The 12,131-nt window shown below is 28.7% G+C and overlaps 1 protein-coding gene across 4 annotated transcripts in view; it reads left to right on the forward strand.

Moving 5' to 3' along the window:
* The window catches only part of LOC123305750 (TLD domain-containing protein 2), a 146,013-nt gene that overhangs the window by 89,463 nt on the left and 44,419 nt on the right, over nt 1-12,131 (forward strand). For all 4 annotated transcript variants that reach the window (XM_044887558.1, XM_044887555.1, XM_044887556.1 and 1 more), the window contains 6 exons: nt 647-1,088; nt 1,927-2,188; nt 3,371-3,730; nt 5,570-5,854; nt 6,392-6,522; nt 9,791-9,948. In XM_044887558.1, the coding sequence (XP_044743493.1) occupies nt 647-1,088; nt 1,927-2,188; nt 3,371-3,730; nt 5,570-5,854; nt 6,392-6,522; nt 9,791-9,948 (1,638 nt within the window). The remainder of the gene's footprint in view (nt 1-646; nt 1,089-1,926; nt 2,189-3,370; nt 3,731-5,569; nt 5,855-6,391; nt 6,523-9,790; nt 9,949-12,131) is intronic.

The raw sequence follows: 12,131 nt of genomic DNA on the forward strand, positions 1-12,131 counted from the left end.
CTTATTTATAATTAATGTTGTCCTTCGACCTGAGCATCTTAACGCATAAAACTATTCATACACATTAGTAATTGTCCGGATTATCGAAAATGTAGATCTGTATTTTTAATGATTTGAGATTTCGTACAATTCAAAATGCTCTAATTATTGTAAATTTTTTGTGCAATTAGTTTTTAACTTATTCTATTTGTAAATAAAATCTCGAAAAGTATAAAAAAGATCCGTACAAGAATTAATCTATTAAGAGAGATAGAAATCATTCTTTGCGCTCGTATCGACTAAATGGCTGGTCAAACCCAGCCAATATTTCTATAGTAACAAAATGTAAATCTTAATATTTTCTTGAGGTTCATGGTCCATATTTGGGCATCAAAATTAAAATCTGTTATCAGTATCAATACAAAGAATTGTAATACCATGCATTCAATATTAAAAAATAATTTATTTGTATGCTTAGAAAAAATATTGAAATTACATAAAACAAATGGCGGTATCCTTTTATTGTATTTTATTTACTGTTAATGAATCTTATCATTCTGAAATTGGAGCAATAAATTTATAAAAATTGAGCCATCTTAAAAATTTTTATAAAACTCAGTATATACGGTATACTCTTAGATAATTAATTTATATTGTTTATTTATAGAATTATTGGATAGTTTACGACCAGTAAGTCCAAAACCAGGACATATTGAACGAGTACGTACACCATTAGGAGGTAGTGGTAGTATTACATCCACATCAACTACATTATCAGGATCTACTTCTGGAGTAGGCTCTAAAACATCACGTTTAGATTCACAAGGAGACGATGATTTAGCATACAGAGAACGATTCTTAAAGATTAATGTACGGCATATAACTGACGGTCAAGGTGTTGTCGGTGGTGTTTTATTGGTCACACCAAATGCTATTATATTCGATCCAAATGTATCAGATCCTTTAGTGATTGAACATGGACCTGAAAGTTATGGTGTGATTGCACCTATGGAATTTGTTGTAAATGCAGCTATTTATTATGATATTGCTCACATGCGAGTTGGTACAACAAACATCGATAACCATTCTTTATCTCTAACATCATCTAGGTAATTATTTATCTATTTGACACTACTGCTAAAAAAGGTGGCCTCCTAATAAAACAATAACTGTAATGCATTACCGACTGTTACGCGACTGCGACTTAAATGCTGTTTTATTAAAACTAAGCCGACACTTGAAAATTGGTAATATTCATTTTTACTTTATTATGTTATATTTAACAATATTCCATCGTCAAATCGTAGCGCCACGGGTATTGTAATCGTGCCTGGAAATTATATAAAAATCAAAATGTAAAAAAGCTGAAAACTGCGCAGAAAATTTACTTTACAAATTACTTATTTGTGCTAATTAAAAAGAAAGTTTTCGTACCAAGTACTTGGTTAGTGAATCCTTTTGATAAATATCTACTCCAAATATCTTGGCTAAGAAGTTCTTAACTGAGAAAAATATTGCTAATTTACCATCTTACTTGCCTTACTTGCCACCTAAATCGTAATCTTTTCCCACATTGTTTAATTAATATAGGAAATTTTATTAAAAACATTTCGATGAATATAAGTCTACAAGTTGAAGTCAAATTCATTACATGCACTGCATGCTTCAATGACTTCAGGCAGGGAAATATTCAAGCCAGAAGATCAAATACAATGGGTTGGTCGGCATAAATTCCGTATTGAAACATTTTGTTAAAATGTGTATTTTATGCCGAATTTTCATTTTTTTTTTAATTCTTAGCTGGTGTCATAAAAAACACAATATTTAATTAAATAAAGGGGGAAACTGAAATAATTTTATTGTAAAATGAATTGTGCTACGTTTTTGGAGCAGTATAAATTTAAAATATATATAAACATTCAAAACTAAAATTATATTTTTTTATAGTAATAAAAATGAAAAACCAGAAATATATTATGCCCCAAATGATAAACCACCATTAAGTAGTGATAACAATGAAAACGATGAAGGCGGTGGAGGGGGTGCAACAAGTGGAGGCGGTGGTACAGATGATACAGATAGTGTGTGTTCGTGTACAGAACGTGAACGTGGTGGTGATGCATTTCCAAAAGCATTTGAACGTGATTTAGTAACACCAACAAATTTACAACAGGATCCGGATCATGATTCATTAGCGCATACAATTTTGGTTCGTATTTTGTTATATGTAATTTTTTGGAAGTAGGCTAGAGTATTGCAACGAATATCACACTTTTCGTATGTCATTTTATCCCTGCAAAATATATACATATTGTGGTAGAGTTTGTCTTAGAAATTCCTACAAAATTGTTTGGTACATTTAAAGTCCGTTTGAGAGAGGTAATTAGTCTTCAAGTTTTATTTGATTTTAATAATTTAATGAATATTTTTTAGAAGATACCCTGATATCAAAAGATCCGTGTGTAGATGCCCGGTGGATACGTAAATTATTGTTATTAAACATTTCATAAGACTTCGTTGACAAATTAAATTTAAAATTATTTCAGTTAATGTTCTATTATATATAGTTCAATCGATCTATTATTCTGACAAAATAAATGCTAACAAAAAAATAATAATAATAAAATACTCTTTACAAAATAAAAAATAATTAATTGTACTTTCAAGTCTAAGATACATGCCGCGATAACAACAGTTTCGGAGTTCAAATCGCAGCTCTCAGATGATCGTTAATTAAAATCAGAAAGTATTTTTTTGACAATTTTGGCGACTCCGGATTTGAATATAGTGAACAACTTTTGAGACAAACTCTGAACAATTATTACGTTATATAAGCATTATCAAAGACAATAAGTGAGAACTCTAGGATATATTGAATTAAATTTCGATTTTTTCCCCAATTTGTTAGATCATTTTTTGTATTTTAACCACTATGTAGTCATCATCTTATTTAGAAATACTTATTTATATGATACAAAATTGATGTAACAAATTGCGGAAAAATCGAAATTTAACTATTGCGTTCATTATATTGGGGTACTAATTTAATCCCCCACTACAATGATTAATAGTTCAAACTACTTTTAGGATTCATAATTAATGACAAAACTATTTAATCACTAGAAAAGATGGTCTTTATAGGTCATTAGAACAAGCTCTTCAAATTATAAAAAAAAAGACACTTTACCCCTATTCTTAGTTCTTTCATTGAATATTTGTAAAGATTGGTTATTTTTAATTTCAATATCATTTAACTTAAATTAACTTAAATCGAAGAATTGCTCATTTCCAAAATAACATTTAATTGTAAGATTTAGCCACTTCCTGAAAGTATTAACATTCATTAACATTAATAATCAGATAGTAATTACTAAGTAATAAAATCATTTAGAATTCGCAATCACAAAGAACATTAGAAGAACGACGCAAATCACTATTAGATCATCATTGGGCCATACCAAGTAAAGATCGTTCATTGGAAGAATCGCAAACAAGCCAAGATGAAGATACAATATCTACACCTGCAGCTTCAACGACAGAAACAACAACCACAACAACATCAACTACAGTAGAACCAGTGAATATAAATAATATCTCAATAAATAATATAATACAAACATTGACAACATCTGGTATAGTAGTAGATCCAGGTCTTGTCAAGCTCAGTTGTCATGATTCAGGCATTGATATTAGAGATCCACAACCACAATTACCACCAATACCGATTGTACCACCAAATCCAACTAAAAAGGTAACATTTACAATAAATGGATACAAATACAACAAGGATCTGATCTGCATGGAATATTATAATTATTATTAATTAAAATCATTAATTAATTAATTGTTTATTGTTGGTGGTTGGTATGTTGATTGGCTTCATTTATTTCTCACTCATTCAAATGTGTTTGATCACTATTAATGGCTAATGGCTTCTTCTTTCTTGAATCGGTTGTGGTGTTTTTGTTTTTATTTTTTACGTTATTTTTCTAAAATCTTTCTAGAGATATGCTGGATAAATTTTAAATACTTTTTTTAAAGACATAAATTCATGGTTTATGTTGGTTTCATCATTCAGTATTATTGTTTTATCATGAACTTTCAGACCATATAAATATTCTCCTCAATGGAAATGATATTTTGTCTCTGAAATAGCTTACAATAAGAAAAAGAAAAATTATGTCAGAAGAATATCAACTGTTTGTTTTTTGGAATTTATAATAATCTGTATTATCGAGAAGAAAGTTTGTTAACTATACTTCATCATCAAAGCCTCGATTCCTGTTATATTTAATTGTTTACGATAGTTTTCCTCGACGAATTTTACTAGCACTTTACTAGTGAGTTTCATTCGATCGTCACCATAGATATATCCGTCTTGTATCTCAGTGAGTGCCACAACAGTGGTCTATTACGTAAGCATATCTAAAAACTTGAACCACCAAAATATAAAAACATGTATCAAAAAAATTATATTTCAAAGTAAAATACAATCTAATTATCCAAATACGTTCTTAAATATTACTTCCAAATACATGCTATCAAATATTACATTAATAAAGATTTTTATTACACGTTGCTTTAATGTTGAACGAATTTTTAATTAATTGATTAACAAAACTACTAACTGCATGTTTATTAATTTTTAATATCATTTATAATGTTTCAACTGGTGCGTTTTTAATGATATAGAGTATAAATCAAACATAATTCATAAGAATATCCAGCACGCCTCTAATCTAATTAAATTATGAAATATCAAATTTATTATCCTGAAGTCCTAAAACTATTGCCTGTCTCTATTTGATTTTTATTTTAAATAAAAAAGTAAAAATTTTCCGTGTGTTTTAAGCAAATAAGGTTTGTTAATTGTTAATAGAGACGTGTTCACAATCACAACTTTATTTTGTGTCTTTTCAGAGAATAAAGGCACAGATCGATGACAGTATTTTCAAATAGATTTTTAGTATTTGTATTTCCCTAAACGCTTGTAGTTTTGTAGTAAATTTAACTTAATTCGAGCTAATCAATTCCCCAAAAAAGACTTGGTAAATGTTTTGGGACTTTTTGTATAATCAATAAATGTTTTCTTTACTTGTACGGGATTAGTACCATCTTAGTGCACGCTATGCAGATTAATAAATAGCCAATTTCTACCCATTCTACTTTTAACCATACGGTCAAACAATTTGCAGTGTAAATTGTTCTAAACACCCAAGATCGCATAGTTTCAGTAAAATGTATAATCAGCTATTTACTTTCAAAAACAGCAAGCACTTGGATAGTATTTATCCCGCATTCGGGAAATAAAAATTTGCAACTCGTGCGATTAGATATGGTTACACTACACGACACACTTTTTTTAATCGTACGCTATCTTTGTTAGTTTAGCTTAGCATAAGCTACGTACGCTAAATACAGAGACAGTATTCGTTTTAAAAAGCGCAGCGTACAATGTAACCAACTAATGTTGTAACTACATGAGCGAATAGACTCTTTTGTGGGCAATAGACTTCTTACCGCATTTGTTGCATAATATTTTATTCGATATTAAATGCATGTATAATGTAAATAATGTATGTTATAATAGGTATACAGTGATGCTGATATAGTCCTTTCAAATGAATGGGTACCACCTATTACTATAGCACCGTTAACATTAACTTCTAATACTGGTGGTACTGGTCCTGGAACTGGATCATTAGATACGGATTCACCATCTAGAAAGAAAGCATCATCGGTGTCTTTTAGTTTGGATTCGAATTATGATAGTACATCAACTACTGCTAGTACTACAACAACAACTAGTACTGGTACTACAGCTACAGCTGCACATGATAAAGATGAAGAAAAAACTGAAACTAAGAAAAATAAAGTAAGTTACGAAAAACCAAAACCTTTAAATATTTAAATACTCTTTTCGTTGAATACCAGAGTTTCATAAATATTCTGCCAAGTGCCCATTTTTTCTTTTCAATGTGCATAGTGGTATTCATTTCAATATAAATTCTATGCTCTGGCTGATAATTTCTCATCTCTCATTTGGAGCTGGGCATTTTGCTTGCAAGTTCTTTTATCGGTTAAACTTCTTCATTCTAAGTATTATAAGATATTTAAAGATCACCTTAATTGCGAGGATGATCCACCTAAGACATGAAGCATTTGACACCTGAAAGTGATCCATGGTAGATAATATAGACACTTTAATAACGGATGGTATAAATCTGTTATATCAATCTTTTTAAACATATTTTTTATATCAAAACTTAATCTTTTAATTTTAAAAATCATGTTTTGAATGTTAAAGGATTCTTGAGATCCAAACAAAGTCATTTAAAAGACATAAATTCGATTTAACGTAGAAAATTAATTTTAAAATGATTAATTTTGTTTTACTTGAATTTTATTATAGATGTTAAAACGTTTATCGTATCCATTGGCATGGATGGAAACTTTAACAGGTAGCGAAGAGGATAAAACAACAAATTTACCACATTCAGCTGATGCGCACCATTCGTCTGTATTTAGCAAAGTATTCTCAAGGTATGTTATTATGTCACTTTATTTTCTTTAATGCATTATTAATCAATAGTTCTAATTTTAAATTTATTAATTATTTAATGCAATTAGAATTATTATAAGGAAGGGGTGGTTTACTAATTTAAATATTGTATTACAAAATTAAATGAATTATTTTACTTATTGTAAAAAACCGACTTTGCACACGAAAACGGCGTTGCGGCATTTGTGCTTAGGGAAAGAAAAACTGCACTTCGGTTAAACTCGTAGGGAGACCAGATAACATAAACAATCTTGAAAAGGTGTTTTTTAATCACTTTTATTACAACATATTTATAATAAACTTTGACAAAAGATAAAACTAGTTAAAATGCAGAGAAAATCGCTTTTTAATTTGTCTTTTATAGAATCGTAGCTTCCAAAAGGATGGCCAATTTGATTGTTATTTGTCTTATTTAAGGCTGATTTAATCGATATCGTTCTTAACTATCTTTGATGAAAATCTGTACAGCCGTTTAAGATAATTTATCAAACTATCTGAATGATATATATTTTTTATCGGTACGGTTCATTAATTCTTTGGGATCTTAAAATTGATAAAAATATTTAATCCTTTAACATTGGTTTCGAAATTTAGTTTATGTATTTCTAATATTAACAGATATAAGCATTCAAAGAAAATTTAAATAATGATGAACCATAACTACTGCTTCTCTATTTTAGGCTCCTTTTTTAAATTTTACTTGAAAGATAATTTGCAAAAATTTTAGATCGCCTTATGCGACGAATATAAATCATGTTTAATAATTCATTTGATTTAATATAATAAATTATAATAACAAAAGCTTTCTAACAGTTTTTATGAAGTTGAGCGAATCTTTTAAAATTATATTTTTGTTTTGCATTAATAATAATTATTAGAATTGATATTCTAATATGCGTTGCGATGCGCTACCAAAATAAATTCATGTAAAATGCAATGCATTGAAGTATTGTTGTTATTATTTTCTTTAATTTTATGTAGGTGCTTTAAAAAAATTATAAATATTATTTATTAATATTCATTATTCACATTCACCTTGTACTTAATTTAAAAAAAAATTTTATTTAAAAATTACATTTTATTGGCAAACTTTATTCAAATTCTAGCCAAAAACACAAAAAACGCATTGTCATCAAATCAAATCACAAAAAATTTGTAAATCCAACACACACACATACAACACTCACACTCAAAATAAAACACAGATATAGATTTAAAAAATTTGAATCTTGAATCTAATAATATGAATTTTTCCCATTAATGCTTACGCCTTACTTCCGTGTGATTGAATAGTTCTCCAATAAATTTGGTAGAATTCGGTACCGGATTGTTCCTGAGTAAAACTCCATCTGAGGAGTCTGGTGGCAGTGGGGGACCATCTAGCGCTGGTCTATACCAACTCTCGGAGGTCCCTCAAGGTCACGATCAGAATGTATCCGCAGGACAAGTGTCTACTTTTGGTAGCACTACTGCGGCTGGGTAAGTCTTCACCTCTATTCAAATTATAAAACTTCATGAACATTTTTTAATAAAAGATTTATTTAAAAATAATGTTGTATCTGTATCTCTCTTGTTGTAGTGGATATGTTAGATATCTACCTCTGTAGGCTCTTGTATATTATGCTTTTATGTGCTTTATTTTAGCTGTATAATTTTTAAGTAAAGGTTCCAACGACGAATTAAGCTATATATTTAAGAAAAGCGGATATAGTGCATTCAAAATCGCATAGATATGAAAACGAGGACTATCGTATTTTCTTTTTGCCAAACCCATCCATTTTTTCTTGAATCTATTACCTTTCTATTCACTCGTTTTGTACCCGTTAGTATGGATTACCACTATATCCTGTATCTGTATTTGTTTCAAATACCTTCCTGAGCGCACTTGAAAATAATGCCTTATCAAGTATCTTGCAGGCAATAAAATTGCAATACAATTTATATAGATATATTTGGTAGATGAAAAATATACATTACTTAATGTGTGTTTAATGCCACCAAATATATCTGATGTACAGCAAAGTGTTGTAATTTTAAATTCTGCAAGTTATACAATAGTAATAATCAATTGTCACTGTTTTCTATGAAAATTAATTTGGATTGAATAATTTTTGAGAAAATTAAAAGGAACAGTTTTTGTCAGTTTTTTTAAGTGTTATATTCCTTCAAACCTCTGGCGGTCCACAAGACCCCCGGTCCTTATGCGCGAAGTACCGAGACCAAATCTATGAATCTGAAATATAATTTTTTTTAAATGAATAAAATAATTTATAAAATCTAGTGGATTTTTAATTATTTTATTATTTGTTGGTACTTTCCGTATTAGAATTGGGACTGATTTACATAAGCGAAAGGAGGCAACCTATTAATTTCATTTTGAAGCAATAATAAAATTTCATTGTGGAATGGTATCGGAGAACGATAACATACCCATTAGTATTGTTTTTATTGTTAAATAAGGTGTTTTATTTTAAATTAAAAAATTCAATAACAGGTGGCTCGCAGTACATCACTTAAGATGATCTATTTGAGTCTTTATAGACGTTACATTAACAACTCTTAAGGCATATTTCGCCTTCCAGATAAAGATGGTCTATTTGAGTCTTTATAGACGTTACATTAACAAGTCTTAAGGCATATTTCGTCTTCCAGATTAATTTATTGCTAAGTATATATCGCAAGTATTTGAAATATTGAACGTTATTATCTTAATTAGTCAATTTCAACATGTCTTTCTGTTCGTCTGTCCGTTAACACAATAATTAAGAAAAGGAAACGAATGAAGGCTGGCAAATTGAATAGTGAACATTATTTAAATAAATGCACAATGACAGTTGGATTATATAGTGTGTAAGCGACCTTAAATCTACATGGAATATCAGCAGTTTTCCTTCTAATAGAAATAATATAATAATATTGCTTTCAATGAAATGGGCTGTAGACGTCTAGGCCTTTGTTTGGATATACGGATGAAAGTCAACTATTATAAGCAATTAACCTCTATGGATCTCCCTTCAATGGGATTATTTTAAATTAATATACAGAGTAATTTCAAAATATAAGAAAGAATACTTTTCGATAATTGTAATTACAAAGTTTTTTTTGGAAAAAGTATATTTACATATATTTTGAAACTTGGTATTTTTTTTATCCCTTACCCTCTTCTTAAATAATTAAATGTTGTGAATAAATGTAATTAATTTTTAATAAATATTCTTTAATTAGCAATTATAAATGTTTTCTTTGTAGACGATCATCAGTTGGTACATTCATACGTCAACATCCAAACAACTCATCATCAGACAGTCATTCAAGTAAATCAACAAATAAACCACCACCACCTCGATTAGATTATCGTTCTATGGTCAGTGTTGATGATATGCCTGAATTATTTGTATCATTTGATAGTAAGTTTATTATTTATATGTATATATCCATTATATTATTAAAAATATTAGGCAGGTTGCTTTTTAAAAAAATTGTTTGGAGCTTATATAGAGTGCCTCAGAAAGTTCGCATTACAGTTAAAGCTAAAATAAACATCAATGAATATTCTTTAAAATTTTTAACCCATTTTAATAATAATGAGATATACTTCTACTCGACGGATAAGTCGTTTAGATGGACAATTGAGGATAACATCAAAGTTCATAACTGCTCAGATGGGCGGCTACACTATAGAATATAGCGTTGATTTTGAAAGTTAATTTCTATAGTTTGCAAAGGTTTTTGTCGTATAAATTGTTTCATATCAATTTACTTGACTAAAATTAAAGAAATTGTTACATAAAAGCACTTATAACAGTTATCTCTATCTGAAGGTTCACTTACACGCCCATCTGTCAAAATAATGTGCTCTTCTTCTATCATGAAAAAGGAGATATAGAGAGGGGGTATCCATAGTCTGAAACAATTTTATACTTAGAATTTTTGTCTTTTTGTAATTTGTTATGACCATTTTTTAATAGTATGAGATACCTTGTATAAAAGTTTATTATAATTTTGCATAAAAATTTGTATTCAACATGAATTTATAACTGGTCGTTTAGAAATCTAGACGATCAGAAATAAGATGCAACGATTGAAAATATCAATTTGGCGATTGTATTTTTCTCTATAAAAGAATCCAAACAAACTTAAGAAGCTCCTCGCTTTTAGTAAATAAAACAATTAACACAACAAAACAACATAACAAACTTTAAACATTTGCTCTATTTGATAGCACACATCTGCTCTAGCTGCTAGTTGCACAGCGATAGCGATACTAATCAATATTGATTTATTATTTAACAGACATTTTATACATATCTAAATTATTAAACTATTAACTGTACTCGTTAATAATTCAATTGTAGTAAATGTGAATTTAGTCAATTTGTGATTATGATTGAACAACTGCAGTTAAAGGTTAATAAATTGGATTAATAAATATAAAAATTAATGAGAGTTAACGTCACAAAATTTTTTATTTAAGTTTAATCGTCCAAGAGCTATATGGGACTAGACACACTCAAAAGAGTGCCTGAGCTTCATTTGGTATTTTAATGCATTCAAGTGTAAAGTTCTTTCGTATTTTGATGAGTGTCAAAGAACGATGAAGCTTATCAGGAAGTAGTTTACTCAATTCTTTAAAAAAGAAGGAAGAAATTCTATTGGGATTAATTTTCTGTTGATCAATTTCAAACAAAAGATATTTCTGCACTGGAGTATCATTAACTTTCTATGACAACTATGTTATTTTTAAGTATTATCTATATCGCTTATTAATGGAATATCAGAAATTTTTTATGTATTTCATTTAGTAGTAAATAACCCTATAGTTCTTAACTACTTTATCGACAAGTCTTTCAAGAGATTCAATGTTTAACATTAGCATCTGGCACACTCTGTCTGCTGATCTGACATTAAAACACTTGAGAGACTTGTTGATAAGGAATGAGTGGTTTTTTATTTATTTTGGGTATGTCGTACCCCGATTAAGATATCTTAAGAATGTATTAACCTTAAATTGAAGTCTAACATTGCCTTTTTGTGAGTTTAAACTCTCTTTAAATGAAAAAAAAAAAAAAAAAAACTAGACTTGGCGCTATTTTTTATAAAATTGTTAGTTTTAGAATGTAGTCAAAATTTAAGATAAATTATTAAAAATTTAATTATTTGGAATTGAATGTTGTGCATTAGTTAACTTAGAAGTTTTCCTTTTATTTGATTTATTTTCGACCTTTTTGAATTCGCACATCATACATTATTGAAAGGAAAGTTTTTTCACAAAGAATTTATCTTGTGGGTTTCTTATACTTAGCCATGTAAGTATATGAAATATTCCCCATTATTTTCATGAAATCGGGTTAAAGATGTTTTTTACTGTGGGAAATTATTTTATTTCTACCAGAATCCGTACATATAAATAAATCATAAAGTATGTCATTATGTTTGTTACTGTTTAAGGGCAAAACTGCTAAACCGGTCTTTTTGAAGTTAAATTGTGATTATTATTTATTTTTAAGAAATTTTATTAAACAATGTATGCCAATATAAAGAAAATTGAAACCATGAAAATAATTGCGAGTTCAGGAAGGTTAGTTTTTTA

This window comes from Chrysoperla carnea, chromosome 1 (assembly GCF_905475395.1).
Source record: "Chrysoperla carnea chromosome 1, inChrCarn1.1, whole genome shotgun sequence".
In the NCBI taxonomy this organism is placed as follows: domain Eukaryota; kingdom Metazoa; phylum Arthropoda; class Insecta; order Neuroptera; family Chrysopidae; genus Chrysoperla; species Chrysoperla carnea.